A 20,616-nucleotide genomic window follows, 5' to 3' on the forward strand; every position below is an offset into this window, starting at 1 on the left:
CCGGGCGAAGAAGTCCCTCCAAATGGACCGATTCGCCTCCTCTCACCCTTTCTTCAGGACTTTCTGAAAAATCGATGTTGTGGGTGTTAATCTGCTCGGTTTTAGAGTCTAATGATATTTTGATGGCTTAATCGTGGAACCTCTTGTCTTGATGATCTCTGTTATTCCTTTACTATGATTAGTCAGCTTTTGGGCCTTTTCGTTTGCGTTGGAGACTAGGAGTATCAACGGTTCGGTTCGGTTCGATTTTTTGAAGAACCAAACCAAACTGAACCATTATAATGTAAGCTTGAACTGAACCAAATCTCATCCTGAATTGAATATGAGCTGAACCAAAAACACAGTTCCGTTCAGTTTGGTTGTTAGTTTTTCTCTTTCGATTTTAATTTATTTATTTTTCTTTTCTTTTTTTTTTTTTTGAGCCGATGAAAGAAAAAAGAAAAATAAAAATCTTAAAAAGGTTATTTTGGATATTTGCAAGGTCATTTGATTAACGGAACGGAACCGAACAAAAAATAAATTAACTAGAAAAAGAGATTGGTTATTTTCAACAACCTGAACCGAAAATCGAATTGAACCAAAATGCACGAAATTCTTAATTGAGTTCGGTCCGGTTGGCGGTTCAGTTCAGTTTTCCAATTCAGTTTTGACACCCATATTGAAGATGGCAAGGAAAAGAAAATTGTTTGGATTTGTGTTGCTCCATTTTTCGGTTGTTAATTATTTTTTTTTTGGTAAGGTTTGGTTGTTAATTATTGTATACTGATGTTTCAATAAATGGTACTTAATTGGTGGTATAACTAGTTGTTAAAAAAATTTAAACCTTTCATACTTTTATCTATTTAGTCTTAAACCTTTTAAAAGTTTAAGGATTCAGTCCTAAATATTTTCACCTTTTCCTACTCAGTTTTATTAGCTGGAAATCGCTGATATGACACCTCCAGCATAGATTAAAAAAGGAAAAAAGAAAAGGGGATTACGATACTGTCAAGTATCCTGAAACCAGAACAGCTCACCCCAACAAACGATCCACGACCACTTTTGTTTGATTTCTAAATTCTCATATGAACACAAGAGATACAAGAAAAATAGCCAAACATACCTCCAGCATCACTAATGAGAACTCGGATTGCTTCCTTCTTTGCCATTGATGGATCGGCGATTAAAGACCGAAAGAGACAAAAAAAAAAAAAAAAAATTGAGGATTTCGAACGGAAGAGTGACCGAGTGAGACTGGACGTTGGCAAGGTATGACAGCGTTTATAAAGTTTCCAATCACAATTATCACAATTTATTTTAATTTAATTTAGATAAAAATTAGGTCAAAATTATATTTCGACGATCATATCCTTGTTTGGCTCGAATATTTAGCCGATTGGACGGCTAGCGAGATCAAGCCCTCATTTGAAAGGGCCATGGCCACTTCAGATCTTTATTTTATATGGCGGTACTTTAGTCCTTTATTTGAAATAAAAGACACTTTAAACCCTTATTTGAGAAAATAAGAGCACTTCAGGCTATTATTTGAATTTTTCCCTCATTTTTTTTTTCGACTCATTCAATCACAATTAGCTGTCAAGCCACAAGCTTATCAATTTTGCGTCGGTCCGAATTTGAGTCTAAATAGGATAACATAATATCATATATGGTGTTTGGCGACGTCCTCCGGACCGGATGATCTCGAATATATATGAATAAAATACCGGATAAGAATCTTGTATTAGGAGGGGGATAAATCCGGATTGGATAATTTTTTTTTTTAATAATGTAACAATTTTCTTCCAACTATGGAGTGATGCAGTGACGTATCCGGTTTCCGGTCGCCGCGCACCTCCACGACAGCCAATCATCATTTGTTATTGCCTTCGACCATTGTCATCGCCGTCTGGCCGACCGTGCTCCGACGGTTGAGGGTGTGAAGGAGAAGTTATACATCACACAGCCATCACCATAGAAGAACTTGAATCTCGTCCTTCGTGTCATCATCCACAACAAAGGCGTGTTCGCCCTGATTGGGTTCACCGGTGGATCTCCATCCACCTCATCTCCACCCCTAACTACCCGGGTCGTCGGCTTCGACGTTAAGTGGCAACCGAGGTTTGCGCGTGGCCTTAACCACCCTTACATCGGCTGCCTCGTCTAGCGGATCATCGCGGCCGCTACCTCCTCCATTCCATATTAAATTTTGGAAATTATACACATAAAATTTTTTATTTTGTAAACTAAGAGCATTCCGACCAAAAAATAAAACTAAGAGCATGTTTAGTTTAGCTTGACATAACCAAATGGCCATTATTTTCCATTTTATGTGAAAATCCAAAATTTTAAATTACTTTTAAGAACTTGGGAAGGATACTTACGAGTCTCAAAATTTTCTTTAATAACATATTTTATATAAGAATAAAAGCTCTAATTCAAAAACTTTCCTCATCTTTTTAACGTATCGAGGATGTAGAATCCGAGTAGGATATAATTTTCCGAATTGACGTATGATAGTGTACTTAGATTGGAAGAGAGCCTTGGGATTATCTATTTCATTTAGGATATAGCAAAAACCTTATATATATATATATATATATATATATATATATATATATATATATATATATATATATATATATGGCGGCCCACTATTGAAGCCGATCATGCCACTCTAAGGCAACAATCATAGTGTGACCATAAGGTTGCTGATATTTCATGTACATTGGACAGCCGCTCATGTAGTGTGTGTATATTGAAAACGGACACATCATTGAACGATAGAGTAAAATATAAAAAAATCCTATCCTACATGACACGACCGAGCATACGAAATGTGCATTTAAATAGAGAGATTTATGCTTTCTTTGGGCTGCCGTATTACATCTAGAAGTGTCAATATGGGTTGAAAACATATATTTTAACCTTATTCAATAATAGGGTTAATACCACCGAAAACCCTAAACGGGTACGCATGTGATAAATTTATCTCAAATTATTTTTTTAACCAACAAAAATTCCAAATTGATACAATTGTGATAAATTTACCCCAAACCGATACACACGTGACAAATTTACCCTCCGTTATAATTAAATCTAACCGTTAAATTGCTAAGTATAATGGTATGTATCAGTTCACGGGTGTATCAATTTGGGATTTGTATCCTCCGTTTGTCATACGCTTATCAAATTAGAATTCTTCGTGTATTAATCAAATTTAACGGAGGGTAAATTTATTATAGGTTTACCAACTTTGGATTTTTCTTAGTCAAAAAAATTAGTTTAGGGTAAATTTGTCACAAAAATATCATTTTAGGGTTTTTGGTGGTCAAAAAATAGTTTAAGGTGAATTTGTCACGGGTGTACTAGTTTGGGGGGTTTTTCATGGTAAAAAAAATAGTTTGGGGTAAATTTATCATATGTGTACCAGTTTGAGATTTTTCATGGTATTAACCCTCAATAATATGGATAAAATATGGGCTTGCCAAGTTCTAATAAATGAGTTGTTAATGAGTTTGAGTTTTAATCATAATTATATGCGGGTTGTAGGCTTGGCTCAACCCATTTCACTCGCGAGCACTTCTTCTTCACCTACAGAAACTCGATCTGGAAATAGATCGAACTCCAAACAATTGTTTTCTTTCTTCTCTAGTTCCATTTGGAACTTGATCGAATTCCATTTCTCCATCGCTTTTTTTTTTTTTTTCGTTTTCTACATCTTTTCGATTCAACAATCTCAGGCTAGAATCTCGATAACATTATGTGATGAACTGAAAAACCTCACCTGCTTAGGTGTGAATTAGCATTTATTGGGGTTCAGATTATTGGATAAATTATAAAGATTTTTATTCGAACTCCAGGGTATTTTTAAGGAACTTTTATGGACCCGATATTATTTTTAGGGACACAATATGTTGAAATTAGGTCCCATCGAGTCAAGTATATACGAAATTGGGACAGCCAAAGGCTGAATTGGGACACGTGGCGTCACGAGGACACGTGCGGGGACGTGGTAGCCGCAGGTTGTGCGCGTGAAGCATGTCTCTGCTCGGTCGGTCCGCAAGCAGCTCAAACTGTTGACTTGTCGTAAGCTCCCGATCGCAAGCTGCTGGACTAAACTAACCGAACCATTATAAATAGAAATTGACGTCAGTTCACTTAGCAGCTCTTGTCGAAAATTCTGTCATTACCTTGCTGGAGCACCGACCCTCTCTCTTGGCTGTATGTCGTTGCCACTGTTCGCCGTCATTGCTATTCGCCGCAGATGATCCGCGATCAATGCCGTGGCTGCCGTGACCGCCCTAGCCCTAGCCGTGCGCTGCCTTTAGCCGTGCATCATCGCCATTTTCCCTAGCTAGGCCGGTCGTCCCATTCGTTCATCCGATCATTTATGTGATTTCTCGCTTAGTCGAGACAAGTTGATGTCTATCCTTATTACTAAGCTTTCTATGATTATGGATGCGATTGATGGTTTCTGGTGTATGATGTTTAGATAACGAATGCTTTGGATGTGGATCCGAGATCTATTGTCCGTGAGGATTGTGTTTGATTTGGTATGGTTCTGATACATGCTGCTGTTGAGATATTTGTTGATTTATGTGAGACAACCCTCAATTCTGTGATGTTACAGTTGGTTTAATAGTTTGACCTAGGGATCCTACTTGCGGAGGAGTTTCGGCTTACTCCCGTTGATTAACTATTTTTCAGGTGAGCAAGATAGTTAGAGGCTGTGGATGATGATGCTGGAAATCTGGAGTAGATTACCTTTCTTTATAAATCCTCCCATATAAATGTTGTAAATAAGTGAAGTCGCTGTATGGTATATGTAACAATGAGTGCATGGTGAGTTTGAATAAACGAGTTATGAATAAAAGATTGTTATTGTTTGATATGCGTGTGTTATCTGGTTAGTGAAAGCATAAAATACCATACCCTTTAATATAGGCGTGCCTGCCTATTAAATGTTTTGTTTTGACATGCACTTGTGCCCCCCGCTCGATTGTTTTTATTTAGAGCTTCTGCATGCCCCATTTACTTTGATTAAAGAAAAAAAGATTAACTAAAGAAGAGCAAGCGAGGTTTTGGAAAGCTTGCTCAATGGGGGTGATGATGGTATGGGACGCCACACATTAGGTTTTGAGTTTCCAAAATATGTATCGGTTAGTTTAGTTGTAGTCTGAAAACTCCTATTGTTACCTGATGGGTTACAAGCGGAAGGTTGATTAGTACTTGTTGATGACAAAGGCTAAAATACGCTAAGTTTGTATGTGTGAGAGAGAGAGAGAGAGAGAGACAGAGCAGTCGTTGGAGGTCGATTTAATAAACCTTGGATTGTGATATTCAAAAATCGGTTTTAACAGTTACTTTGATTTAGGGGTGGTATCTTCATTTCAAATCTCTTGGTCTCATAAGGTACTGAGTTTTTTTGGTTTTATCAAGTGCAGTCTTGAAAGACAGTCCATTTGTCTAATCCTTAGTCCTGTAATCGTTCATCTTCCTCTTCTTGACCAAAGCTATGTACTGCAAAATCTACGGTGACCCTTAAAATCAGCGGTCAGCTCTCGATTAGATGTGGACTCAGAGTATGCCTGCTGCTCAAAGGGAGCAAAGTGAACTAGATTCCAGGTCCATTTCTAATTAATAATCTTAATCACCGAAAACTCTGGCAGAAGCAATCCGATACACTGATAATATTTTGCAGAATAACTGCTCGTTGCTTCCTCTTAGCATATGTCTACGCCCAGGCTTCTTGCATGTTTGAGCACAATGAGCGCTCCGCGCTAAAGCGTAATGTGCGTGCGTGCATGAGAGAGAGAGAGAGAGAGAGAGAGAGAGCCATTTTTCTCTTTTCATTCTCTTTCAAATTACTGGGAAGTATGTTGAATGACATAAAAGGCAGAAGCAGGAAAGAGACCAAGAAAGGAAGAATAACATCTCGTGACGATACCGATATGAAGCCTACCCCTTTCTGCCAATGTATCCAGCACGAGATCCTTCTTTCGTCGAATTTTCAACATCACGCAGAGCTCTGATGGTTTCAGCCGAAAAACCTCGCTTATTACTTGAAATAACGGTACGTGAATCTTGAAGAATGAATGTCAAAGTTGGTTCTGTATTTTCCAGATAAAGATTCATCAGCATTATGACCTGAATCGAACATCAGGAGATGCAGTCAATACACCACGATAGAATTTGGCAATACCAACTTACATGAACAAAGGCTTAAGTACATTATAAGTGCTAAAACTTACGTACGACGCTCATTTTAGTGTCAAAACTTTCAAAACGATTACTTAAATGTCAAATTTTTTGAAAAACAATCACTTAAGTGCTAATTGTTTTTAAAAATAATCATTTAAGTGTCAATTTTTTTAAAAAACGATCTGTCAACTCCACCGAGACACATCAGCTCAAATATTAATAAAAAATAGCACGTGTCGGATTTTTGACAAGCCACGTCAGCTCAAATTGAAGTTGGCACTGAAGTGATCGTTTTTAGAAAAAGTTGGCACTTAAGTGATCGTTTTTTAAAAGAGTTGGCACTTAAGTGATCGTTTTGAAAATTTTGGCACTAAAGTGAGCGCCGTACACAAGTTTTGACATTTTTAGTATACTTTAGCCCATGAACAAACATTAAAAGATGGCAGCGTGTTTGTGCGGCTGTAAATAATGGTTCTGGGAACACAACAGCAAAGAGGATTCACGTGAATCAATGCCTAAAAATTTGACAATACCAATTGAAACATTTCTTCCAAGTGCAGATCAAGCCACACTAGAAAACAAATAGTCCTACTGGAGAAATTCCTTGTTTTTCAGAGACACAGAATTCTCATAGCAATGCCCATGAGTGAAACATCACAATTCTTGCAACCTGCAGAGAATATAGGGATATCTTTGTATATAGAGGTGAACATATCGGAGATCAAGGCCATTCATACACAGACATGCATATATACCTATAAAAACGTAAACATAGATAGATCTACCTTAGTGCTCATCATCTTCTTCACAAAAACTCTCTTCTCGGAAAGAAAGCTTGAATTATGGTAGTGTTTTCTTGCAATCTACAAGAACAGATGTCAAGCCAAAGATTCCAACTCTATGCTCAGAGGTTCTCCTTATTTTGACTCCAGTGAGAAGATACTATCAGGTTCAAGTATGAGGGGCTGCATCTTCTCCGCGCATACATCCCACACTGTTGATATTTCAATTTCTCCCAGTCGTCAGCTTGAACCGAAGAAAATAAGAGAGAACTCAAAATAAAGATTAAGGATATAAGATGCGTATTAAGGATAGCCTATAAACCGCTACACTAGGTCCAACTGAGGTTATTTCTAAGAGTGAACTTTCCAATCATAGCTAAGTAGATCATATAGCTTAGTATTATGAAGAAGTGTTGAGACTTGCTCTATCAAAACTTTTGTCAGCATAAGGCCGAGTAATGCTTAGCATATGCGTCAAATTTATTTTGCGTAAATCAATGAAGCACGGTGGAGCTGCTTATTGGAAAGGGATTCTGCAAAGTGGGAGATGCAATTAAAGGGTTGTTTGAGTTAACAATTGACAAAACCCCGAATACAATACAATGGCCAATAAACAATATGAGACCTCTTGTAGAACTAGATTGGAAAATAGGGGAAAAAATAAAAATCGAATGCAAAAGCGCATCACAACATATCACTCCTTGCTTTGACGATCCTTTTTGGACATGGTCCGCTATTTTCTATGCAAGTATTAGCCAATAATGCATGGTATTAAAACACTCTCGGTATTTTCCAATCTTCAGTTACATCCAATAACACACAAGTGTTTAGCCCCACAATTTCTCATAAAATAATCTCTCAATCTCACAAAGGAATTAACAAATCTTATTTACAAGATTTACTTGGCTTCAAATACTAGTGATGTAATTTGACTAGCAGAAGCTCCTCTTTGATACCCTTTACAAAGAAGGTCCACTTCCTATATACAAGTGATACAATAGAAATTACAAATCATACTTGAGTCACTCAAACACTCTCAGTGTTTTCCAGCCTTCAATTACATCCATTGAAACGATGCATGGTTCATAGACCCTAGCCTTAAATCTCGGCATGGATTGGATCTCGAGTACCGTGATTTCACAATTCTATTAGAGCTAACAATACAACCTAGATAGGGCTGAATAGGTTGTTCCCAAAAATTTTAGTACTTTCTCATAAATGCTTGCAAAACACTTTAGTAGATAGAAAGATAATTAAACGACCGAGGTGCCTTTATTAGATAAGTAAATAAATGAGTTGAAGAAATTGAAAACTTAGCAAGCAAATATATACTAATTTAGCTTATAACCAAGCCTACATTCGGTCTCTCGGACTAACAATCAAGAATCAAGCTGGAATCCATTAGTGATCCTTAGGAGGGTACAAGTAGCAGTAGGTGTTGCTTTACTCAAAGTTAGTAGATAACTCTATTCGAACACAAGCATATCTAACACTCAATGTATCTTCTGAGAGACTAAATCAGAATACACGTAGTGAACTCTTTCATGAGCACGAAATAATTTAAGATAAATAAAGAGCGGAAGTTTTCTCAATTTCGCCGAGGTCCTCAACAATCTTTGAATCCTATTTATAGATTTCCAATCCTAGAATTTGGCGTTGGAGAGTCCTCTTCTTGGTCAAAGATCATTATCGTTTGACACAATCACTTCTTCCGGTTGACAGACCGTATAGGATGTTACCCTCTGTTTTGAATCTTAGATAAATTCAAAAAGGGAGTCCAGGTCTTCCTATTTAGTTGGTAGAAGCAGGGAGCATGTCTTCCACATTGTCGATAGCAAAAGCTGTTTCCACCAAAGATCCTTCTAGTCTTTTAAAGTTCTCGCTGAAGAGTAATTGTCTTTCAACTACCCTATGATCCTTCCAAGCATATTGACGACTTTGATTAGACTAAGCTGTTCATGTTTATTTAGTCTATCCCAGTCCTCATGAACTTCTCATTCTACTGACTTTTTCACCGTGCACTCAGGTCCATTTAGTTTTTAAACACATTTACGCCTAATGCCTTGTTCACACATGGTAGAGGCAGATCACTGGTTGGTCTAACGATCCTATTTAGACATGGTCCGCTATTTCCTATGCAGGCTTCAGCCAATACTACATGGTATTAATAGCTTTTGAGTATTTTGTTGTCCTCAAAACATTTTAGGGAGATTTCCCAACAATTTCACCTGGCAATATCGGGCTTGTCCGAAAGCTCTCGACATACTTTCCAACGGTGCAAAAACCATGCATTCCTAAAAAGAGCGAACCTCGACTCAAGGTGCCCCCTCCTAGAAATGAGGCGGTCACATCTCAACTTAATGCAACCCATTTCGCCTTTAAATACCTTTGTTTTTTGCTCATTTCGATGGGAGAGGAAGAAAACTTGAAGTCCTGGTCCTTGTGACGCTCTACGTAAATTCTCTTGCTTTCTAGGTTCTATTGCTTTCAAGGTAGCTCTCGATACCCTCAACTAAATTTCGAATACAATTGTATGCTTGGATGTCATAACAATTTGTTTAGCACTGTCGAATCGAAAATATATTTGTTGCACAAATCAAACTATAAAATAGACATAAAAGAGAATAAATTGGAACCAAATTTACGTGGTTTGATTGTAAAGAGTTACATAAATGAGGAGAACAGTAACGAATTCCATTATAGATCAAGCGATACAATGGAGATTGTAAACCCCACTCGAGCCACTTAAACCCTCTAAATGTTTTCCAACCCCCAATTACATCCAATAACCCACAAATGTTTAACCCCACAATTCGTCACAAAATAATATCAATCTTGTGAAGGAATTAACAAATCTTAATCACAAGATTTAATAGGCTTCAAATACTATTGATGTAATTCACTAGCAAAAACTACTTTTTGATACTCTTCATAAAGAAGATCCACTTCTTATATATAGGCAATAATTGGATCCAAAGTAGGAAACCATCAACTAGGAAACTTATTTAAACTAGAAAACCTACTTGAATTAGGAAACTTTCTTTTCGGGCTCGAATTCGAGACATATTTTCAACAATTCGATACCATTGGCCGAGAGGATCGTCAAGAGGGAACTCAAGTCCGAGCCCGTCAACATTTCCAGTTGAACTCACATTTAACTTAAAAGTTTAAGCCAATGAGTTATAGGCCAACTTGGATATATTAATTGCTCCACACCACATCAATTCTCTAACGTGGAACTTCTCTAACACAACTCACATATATATCTCAACAATTTCCCTATCATATGCGAGTTCAATGTTAGTTGCTTCCCCTTAATGTAAGTATCCTTGTACACGAACTTATCTCAAACTTGAATCTACAACATCCACATTCATCCCTGGTCACTTTCTTCGAACCGAACATTGAAGGCTGCGATCGGCGCCGCTCCGCTACACCACAACGCCCACTTGTCCGGAAATCGCGTTGATCACCAGTTTTTTTCCTTGAGATATTCACTAAACAAAGATGCATATTGGCAGTGGGCCACCAATCAACCACCACCTTTGATATCATTTGTCGGGAGTGCGAAGCAGAAGCATGATACCTTCACCTAGGGAGATCGCCAAGAGAGAACCCAAGTTCGAGCCCGTCAACATATTTAATTAGACCAATCTTCATTCAAAAGCTTAAGCCAATAGGTTATGGGTTAACTTGAATATATTAACTACTCCGGACCACATTAATTCTTGAATGTGTGACTTTTCTAACTTGGCTCACACGTATATTTTAACAATATTATTATGCTACCGATTTGAATAGTGGTAAACTGCATGTTCTTAAGCTGTCGTAGTGCTAAAATGAAATCTCTAGTCTCAAAATTCATCGTGATGCTGCCAAATTGCTCTTAGGAATTATGCATGTTTCTAGGCCTTCATGATGACTGCTAGGATGCTACCCTACGCTTAAATTTCCTGAAACTACAGGAAAAACATATTTAAAAAAAATCAATTTCAAAACGTGGCTCCGCATAGATCTCAAAATCAGCGTTACGAACTTGATTTTGACTTCAGTATCATTATATAGTTTTGACATTTCATTCTTTTAAGGAAAATGCAAGGTAAAATCATGATCGGAATAAATACTAGGAGTCACAATGCAACAAAAAGGAATCAGAATGGTAATTAATTATCGTGTTTGTAACTCCTAGAGTAAGAATATAACCTTTCTAGGGTTTAGATATTGTGGTCGATAAATAAAATATTTGCCTTGTATATACATACCAAATCAAGTTTTCTTCTCATAAAAGTTGCTAAATCCAAAACATAATTATAGATCCAACTTAAAGATACCATCTAAGTTCATTCCCATTCACTTCTTTTCATTGCCACCTCCCACCACGTTAGTAAAATTCAAGCAAAAGAGCACTTTTCATCCCGACATTTTTCGATCCATTCCTCTGCATTCCGAGTCATTATACGTTATTTATGAAAGAATAAGGATTCCATCCCCATTCCGCCGTCCCCATTCCTTGTAAACAAAACATGAGTAGAGGGAATGGAGGGTGTGTTCTGCAACAACATTATTCCTGAATCCACAAAGCATATCAAGTAAAGCTGTGAGGAAACTAAAAATGACATATATAGGATCAACTTTGGCCAACATATATGGAACACAACACAGACTAGGAAGTCAATGCTTTAAGGGGAGTTCCAAATTGTCTAGAAGAAACCTTGTGTTCCAAATGGCCCCGACTTGAGCATTCCTTATCCAAGTCTCAACCTTAAATTCCATCCAAAAATCAACTGAGTTTAAAATTTTTGAGATTGACGTGGGGTTTGACCGACAGTTAACCAAGGCTGTCACCGATTTGCGATCACGAGCATGTCTTGGAATGACAAAACGAATGCGAATCTGTCGGATCAAGCTTTTCAACAGCCTACCAGACACAATCGAAGGCACCAAGGCCCAGCCCTCTCCTCAATGAATCCACATTTACGAACGTTGCCATGGGTGAATGCGATGAAGACTTGAAAGTCGAGGCCTTCGGCCTAAAAACGCAGGCTTTTTTCACCATCAAAGGCAGGCTTTGCACCTGGAAGGCTGGCCCATAACATGTTGAGTTGACCAAGCCCATAGCATTGGCGGAGTTCCAGTACTGCACGGACTTGGCTAGCATCCGTAGCATGTGATGAACCTAGGGGGTTCAGGAGCAACAATCACGTATAAGCTTCAAGTTGGACATAGAATCAAGCGGAGATTTGTTATTTGTGGCTCAAGGTGAGCCCGATTCAATTTGAAATTGACTTGAGATTGGTGTTTGAAGGGAACCAATCCCATTACATACGCAACGAAATTACGCGGAAGTAACGAGTCCAAATATTACTTGAATCACTGATCGGAGAATACCTTACAGAATTGATGTACCTTGTTTTCACAGATTAAATGTATCTGTTGCAGTCCCTCGAGAGATCGATCCTTCCTTGAAGATGATTGGGAGAGAAGCATTTTACATCGTTTCTTTCTCTCTATTGAGTAGATGTGATAAACTGCCAAGTGCAGTTATTTCTTTGGTAAAAGGCTAGGATAGCCTACATTGGTAGATCATAGTACTCCCATAGTCCCATAAAACCCAACAGTGTCCGAGGACAAAGCTCGTCTTGTTTTTGAAGTGAAATGGATGGATCAAGATTCAGGGTTCCGATTGGATTTGCACATTCGGCCAAGGAAGATAGGATGTCCGACCATGCTAATCCAGACGTTCGCGGGATCGGATGTCGGGCCAGGCATGGGTCCGATGTTCGACCTACTCCGTGACCCGAGACAATTCAAATGTCTCACCAACAATGGGCGGATGTCAAAACACACATGGAACAACATTTAAGTATGGAGTTCGACCTATTTTGAACATTACGTCAAGACTATTAGAGGGAGTTTGGAACAGCTGTCAAAGAGAACTCGTAATGGTTTACTTTTGCCTTTTCTCTTTGATTTTGTTCTTGTGAGGCTATGTGGCCACAGTTGGGTTAGCCCAACACTGGAGAGGGGTGATTGAGCTATTGTAATCTGTACACTTCCGATTATTGGTGAAATTATCTCGTCGATCTCTTTTAGTGGATCTAGATACTTTGACGAACCACGTAAATCCTTTGCGAGTTCAACTTTCCACCCCTATATATGGGAGCATGATGCAACTTACAAAATCCTGGAGTTAGCCCTTTGGATCTGTCCATATCTGCATGATGATAATGTTATGCATCTTGTCCAATATTTCCATTAGCTTTCTGATATTTCTCTGATATTTGCATTATCCAAGTCTTCTGCTTTACAACATATGAGACAGCCAAGGGCAATCCACATCTTGGGGAAAGCAACCCCAAATTCATACCTTATTTCTTTCAAACAAATGGGTTGTCGACAACCTATGTTTTAGTGCTGTAAAAAAAAAAAAGACAACCTATGTTTTGGCATTTATCCGTGTACTTCCTTCTGTAACCACATAATTCATCTTGGAATCCTCGAAATGTTTTTAAGAATTCAGTTGGTACATAACCCGGGAAGGTTGCTCTTTGAAAGCTACACTGATGATGACAACTTATTTTAGCATTAACAAGTTCCCATGTGGAAACTGATGACAGCAAACATCTTTCGAAACTCTTTTTCCTACTAATGATACTCAATTGGCATCTTATGACAAACACCATTCAGCTGCATCGCTTTTTCTCTACCAGTGAACTTTCGATGCATAATTAGTTGGCTCACAAGTTCAGAAAGGAGTCAGCATGAGCAATTCTAGAGTTGCTTAGTGATCATACGCAAATCCTATGGTATCACTAGTGGTCCAAGTAAGGTATACTGATGGTAAAGAAATCCGTTAAAGGAAGGACGCCGATCTTGTGACACGCGTAGTGCGATTTTATTACGGACCTTATCTATGTAAGCAATCCTGCCGTGGGTGGACCTGACAATTGGTAATCAATCTCACGAGCATGTTCAAACATCCAATTGAGCTAGGCCAAGGGGTGGCCAATTGAAGAGCTAGAGTCCAACCAAAGGCCTTGGAGTTTACAAGAAGGCATTGCCGTGATTTCCGAAGAATCCGACCAAATTCGGATTGTTCAATGAAAGTGATCCTCAACCACCACGCTTCGGAACTATCTCCTTGAAGCGCCTCTCCAGCTGTGGAAACTCTCTCTCTCTCTCTCTCTCTCTCTCTCTCTCTGTCTCTCTGTCTCTCTGTGCCACATTTATTAATATCCCCTGTACACAACAGCTGCAATTTAGGAGACCAAAAGGAGAAACACCAAAAGGTAGTTCTAAATCTCTCTCCCTCTCTGTGCAATAAGTTCACCAAGGGGAAGGGTTCAAACCACCAGCCAAGCGGTAGGAAGGAGCACTGAGCAATGTCTCATAAGAATGGGCATATTCGTGACACGATGATCGAGATTCCGAAGCCGATGAACTTCACTGGTGGGCTCGAGTTCTCCGGCCTCACCTACACCGTGACCAAGAAGAAGAAGATCGATGGTAACTTGGTCAAGCAAGACGTGGACCTGCTCCACAGGATCACCGGGTATGCCCCGAAAGGGTGCGTCATGGCCGTCATGGGCCCGAGCGGGGCGGGGAAGTCCACGCTCCTAGACGGCCTGGCGGGGAGGATCGCGAGCGGGAGCCTCAAGGGCCGGGTCTCCTTGGATGGTATGGAGATGAGCCCTACCTTGATCAAGAGGACCTCCGCTTACATAATGCAAGACGATAGGTTGTTCCCGATGCTCACGGTCTATGAGACACTCATGTTCGCCGCTGACTTCCGGCTGGGGCCGATCTCGACTGCGGACAAGATCCAGAGAGTGGAGCAGTTGATCGAGCAGCTCGGACTCTCGGTGAGTTTTGAGTACTAACCTCGAGCTTTTTCTAGTAGCATTTTGTTTTTTTGGTCAGATTTTTCTAGTAGCATTAGAGGGTAAGACCGATTGTAAAATTTATTTACAAAATTGATGCACCGGATTTCTATTTAGTGCTTAAATAAGGCTACTTAGATAAACATTAAGTTAGAATTTGTGATATAACTTTTTATAAGGAGAAGATTGGATTTGCATCGAAGCATGCATTGTCTAAGGACAAGTTCATTGTTTTCCCCGAGTAATTTGTGCATCACTACTTTGATCACAGTCATCCCGAAACACCTACATAGGCGACGAGGGGACACGTGGGGTGTCCGGAGGGGAGCGCCGGAGGGTATCAATCGGCGTCGACATCATCCACGGGCCATCCCTACTCTTTCTCGATGAGCCGACCTCAGGCCTCGATTCGACCAGCGCCCACAGCGTGATTGAGAAGGTGCACGACATAGCTCGGTCCGGCAGCACTGTGATCCTCACCATCCACCAGCCCTCATCGAGAATCCAACTCCTCCTCGACCATCTCATCATCCTGGCCCGTGGCCAGCTCATGTTCCAAGGATCGCCGAAGGACGTGACCCTCCACCTTGGCCGCATGGGCCGGAAAGTCCCGAAGGGCGAGAACTCGATAGAGCACCTCATCGACGTCATCCAAGAGTACGACCAATCGGAGTTTGGGGTCGAAGCTCTTGCCGAGTTCATCAGGACCGGCATGAAACCCCCGCCGCTATCCGGGGAAGATATGTCGATCTCGACGGTCGCGCCCACCCCTCCCTCTTGCCACCACGATCACAGGCATCGGGGCCACGATCAGAGCCACGACGACCACAGAAACGGCTGGCGGTTACGCTTGCAAGAGAACGATGAGTTCGACCACAGCTTGAGAAGTCCTTACAATAATTCATCTGTATCATGGACTCCTAGCCGCAGTGGAGTTATGCAGGCACTTGGGTTGACTCCTTCAAGACAAAAGGCTGACTCAAACAAGGAAGCCGCGATGAGGTATTAAACCATTTAATTAGATGAAGATATGGCTACTTTTACAATTTGAAGATATTTTTTGCGCCGATTTCTGCTTCTAGCGTTTGGCAAAACTCATTCATCTCCATCCTTCATTGGTTATACAGTGCATCACCGGGAAGTTACTACGCGTACTCGAGTGAAATTCTCCGTGAGACGCCGACGCCTCACAGCAGCGACTACACGGTGAACGAGAACGACTACCTGACCCCGAACATCAGCCCGAATGCCCTCCGATCTCACCAACAACTCGGCCCTAAGTTCGTGAACTCATTCTTCTCCGAGACCTGGATGCTCATGCGCCGCAATTTCAAGAACATTCAGCGGACCCCCGAGCTCTTCCTCTCGAGGCTTATGGTGCTCACCATCATGGGGGTGATGATGGCGACGATGTTCAAGAACCCGAAGGCGGACAACCAAGGGATCACGAACCGGCTCAGCTTCTTCATCTTCACGGTCTGCCTCTTCTTCTTCTCTTCCAATGACGCCGTCCCGGCCTTCATTCAAGAACGCTTCATCTTTGTCCGCGAGACCTCCCACAATGCCTACCGTGCCTCGTCCTACACAATCGCCGGCCTCATAACTTACCTGCCTTTCCTCGCGGTTCAGGCCGCGGTCTATGCTGGCATCGTCTGGAAAGCCCTGGAGCTGCGTGGGCCGTTCTTGTACTTCTTGCTCGTGCTCTATGTGTCGCTCCTCTCGACGAATTCGTTCGTGGTGTTTGTCAGCTCGGTCGTGCCCAACTACATTCTCGGTTATGCGGCGGTCATCGCTTTCACCGCGCTGTTCTTCCTGTTTTGTGGGTACTTCTTGAATAGCCATGACATTCCGGCGTACTGGAAGTGGATGAACAAGATCTCGACAATGACTTATCCGTATGAGGGGCTATTGATGAACCAATACCAGACGAACGCGACCTTTGGGAAGAGCGTTACCCCCGAAGGAGCCCCGCATAACATCACCGGGACTGAAATTTTATCGGGACTCCGTATTTCGACACGTGAGTCCGACAAGTGGAAGAATGTGCTGATAATGTTGGGTTGGGCTGTTCTATATAGGATCTTGTTCTACCTAGTACTTCGCTTCGCTTCCAAAAACCAAAGGAAATGATGATGTCGATGAGCATGAAACGAAGAGGAATTTTCTGACATGTAACGCCTTTTTTTTCCGTCGTAAACAATGGAATATAGTGAAAGGTTCGGTACCATTTGATTACAAATTTCATACGTTCCAGATGAAAAAATTGTGGATGAAGTTGGAATTTTTGCATGGGAAATTTATTTGACATGCAGTATTTCGATTTTTTTTTTTTGAAGTTCTTATTCATGTCATTTACTTCGCTCTTCAACTTCACATGGCATTTGAGAGGGTCTATCAAGAGTCGCCCGACATCGCTTGTTTACGGGTTTCATTGTCGTTCCATGCCTTTACGCGCAAGTACTGTCCTCTGCCCAACGATTGAAGGTCGGAAAACTTCTTGTTCCTGATTTTATTTGATGACCAATATATTGCTTTGTTGGTATCTCTCATTCCTGAGCTAGATTGTGCCACAATGCTTTGCTTTCGACGACGATGACAGACAAAGCGGGCGTCGGGGCGTCGGACATCGTAGAATCATCAGTGAGAAAATTGACATCCTGAACGTGCCAAAATTGGGGATTACAGTCCATTACGGCATTGCTCGTTTTGTATGCTCCATAACCAAAGCTAATAAGCCTTGTGCAAACGACAGAGAACAAAAGTTTCACCTCCCGATTGTCTTGTATCAATCGTCCTAGTATTTGACAAAAGTACTAACGTTAATCCACTCGCCTCGGCGTGGTGAGCCCGACACATCCATGGTGATGGAGTATAGATTGATGGTAGATGATTTGAAGGGTAATTTTCTTTTTAATCTTTTAAGACTTTTTAAAACTTTTTTGGGAGAAACAATGTTCAAATGCCTCTTAGGATTGGAGTGTAGGGTTGCCATACAAAAGAAGACAAAAATGGAGATATTCCTTCTCTAGCATTCTCTCCGGTTTTCCCTTTCTAATTTTCCTCTCTATTCCCCTACAAGCACGTTGCCCATGCCGGCCAGAAGTGGGTCAAGGCACTTCGGTTATAGGCTAAATCAGCTGACTTCCACTTTTTGTTGTTATCAAAAGTAACATTTTATTTCATTCACTTCCTCGGAATACAAGCAAGAAATATAGCAGTTCAACTGCAAACCAAAATACATCCTTGACAACTTTAGAACACAACGAGCTCCACATAATAAGAGAAATCATCAGAACAAGATTATGAGTTATACACTCAAAGTGCAGATCTATGACTTCCATTTCATACCATGACATGCTCGTGCATTAAAATTGGTGGGTCGAATGTGCATCTCACGTGGGTTTCTCTAGATATAAATTGTCAAGATTCATCCGAGTATACCGGTCGCTAATGAATAGATTTTGATGATGTTTGAGAAGAGGCAGGGTGGGAAGTATTGTCTTTTGGAGAACTGCAAATTGAGCCGTTATGACTTGTACATCAACCATTTCCCTCGAAAATTAATTTCATGAAAACCATTTTCCTCCGTCAAGAAATTATCCGCCGAACAAACGTACTCTTAAAATAACTAGTTTTTACAAAGCAATCGTCCTTAGAGAAGACTTCTTTGTTCCAACAAGAACAATGACGTGGATATGACGAAAAACGTGCATAGAAATTACTTAAACAATGACTGATGTCAACAGAAAATTGAGCTTCTCTATTCAAGCTTTCCCGTAGTTATTTGCACAGCAAGTTTCGGTAAAACTTCAACAAATACCCGTTGTCGATGACAAATTGGTATCTATGTTGCGAGCCGCTCCATGGCAATGTTCACATAGTCCGTTGGGATAACCTCGATATCCGCGGTTATGCAGTGATCCGCTGCAAAATCAATCATATCTTGCGTCTAATCTCTCTAATTATGCTTCCTCCCACCATCTTCCTACCTGTCATTATGATTCTTCGCTAGTTATATATTATTATTATTTTTTTACTAAAAATTCGGAATTCTTTATTTAGAGCTCATGTATATATATGTAATGATGAAGTAATTCAAGGTAGCGAACACGAGTTCAAGATTTTGATCCACACATTCCAGGTTTGGGTAAAATGTATGCGGAGGCCCTGCATAACAATTTTAATCATAGATTATAGTAAATGGTAATCTCCTTAAGTACTATATTTACCCTTGAGGAGTGGGAAAACAAGTAGCTCAATGGGCTTATCTGAAACCAACCTTGACAAGCTTCCCACTAGTCTTCAAGAGAATGATCAACGGCAAGAGAGCATGCGTAGCTAAGACCGTGTTTGTAATGCCGTTCATTGAGCGCATGGCAGACTCTATCAAGAAACAAGTTCATGACATCGATTTACTTTAGGTGATCTTTATCCTAGGCACCGTTAAGAAATAACTTGTTATGAATAAAACATACTTGCATCTGTTCGGTATCTCGACGAACCAAAAATGCGTCAGCACCATGATCGTGCATGGCTTCTTCCTTTTTACTTGGTGAGGTAGTGATGAGGGTCACCTTAAGGCCCATTGCCTCGGCAAACTTATCTGCCATATGGCCAAGCCCACCGAGCCCAACCATAACTTTTGTTCCGACACTCACAATGTCATCTTTGGATTACAATTATCAAGTAAAATTCTGCTCTATGTAGTTTACATTTTCTGAGGCAAGAAAAAAAAAAGGTAATTTTTTTTAATTCACACCCGGGCACCACAGGGTGGGACGCGAATCTCCATTCGTTCTTCATATTGTGTAGATCACAGTGATGAATTCCACACTATAAAAGTCAAATCTTTCTCTCCCGTAGCCCTACAAAACGACGAGAAAAAGAACGATTACTGCATTTCAAGGAAAATTTTTATAACCATTCAGAATTATCACAATTGGTTGGATCATTGCAAATTTCCAACTCATAAACTAGAGGTCATTAGATTGAATCCCATCTATTGCGTGTAAACTCTATATGTCGGAGTCACCGGAACAAGACAAAGACTTGAACTTAATTGTTCATTGGGCTTGCATGATGTTTCATGGACTTCAGATAGTCAGGTCACCACAAACATGCCCTTTGATTTTCAAGAAAGAAATACTAAAGGATCCCACAAAATGCATATAAATTGCTATTGGTTAGGGTCCCTTCTATATGCTAAATGTTTGAGCTTAACCGATTCATGGGCTTTGCAGGACATCCATGGGTCACTAGATAGCAGGGCCTTTAGCCCATTATTTTGAGAAAGAAAAAAATTCTACAACTCTCGGTCTTCATAAACTCATCATTGCCATTGAACGATTCACCTTAATAGAATCTTTCTATGCACATAGATTCTTCTCGAACTTGATGGCTCGAACTTGACTACGTTTACTTGATTACATTTTTTTTTAGAGTTTTAGGAAACAATTGCACTTTCGTGATAAGTCTTAGGATTTCTAGTATACTTATCCCTATGTCCCGTGATAAAATTGAAGATTTCAAGACACCCGAATTGGCTGATGCTACAGTCCAATGGCCTTGAGCCTGGATTTATACCGCAGTTATTCCAATGCCTAAAATTGATGAAATTCTGTTACACGGCTGACAACACACTCTAAATTGAACGGATGACAAGACAAATGGGAATATTTCCATTTTTACAAAAGCACGGGATAGTAGGACAACCTTATTCTAGAGGCCTGATGCTTTCAATGCCATAGATACTCGACATGCTATAAATACATTAT

The 20,616-nt window shown here is 40.3% G+C and overlaps 2 protein-coding genes across 2 annotated transcripts in view; both read left to right on the forward strand.

The window, feature by feature from the left end:
* LOC115732880 (protein RMD5 homolog) overlaps positions 1–5,240 on the forward strand; it is a 100,205-nt gene extending 94,965 nt beyond the window's left edge. Inside the window, exon 3 of the transcript XR_007197845.1 lies at positions 5,191–5,240. The gene's annotated coding sequence lies outside the window, so the exon portion shown is untranslated. The remainder of the gene's footprint in view (positions 1–5,190) is intronic.
* A 9,104-nt stretch (positions 5,241–14,344) lies between these two features.
* Positions 14,345–16,972, forward strand: LOC115753824 (ABC transporter G family member STR2-like). Its single transcript, XM_030692646.1, has 3 exons — positions 14,345–14,824; positions 15,114–15,844; positions 15,970–16,972. The coding sequence occupies exons 1-3, from the start codon at positions 14,345–14,347 to the stop codon at positions 16,970–16,972; spliced, it is 2,214 nt and encodes a 737-aa protein (XP_030548506.1).
* Positions 16,973–20,616: the final 3,644 nt, after the last annotated feature.

This window comes from Rhodamnia argentea, chromosome 1 (genome assembly GCF_020921035.1).
Source record: "Rhodamnia argentea isolate NSW1041297 chromosome 1, ASM2092103v1, whole genome shotgun sequence".
NCBI lineage: Eukaryota > Viridiplantae > Streptophyta > Magnoliopsida > Myrtales > Myrtaceae > Rhodamnia > Rhodamnia argentea.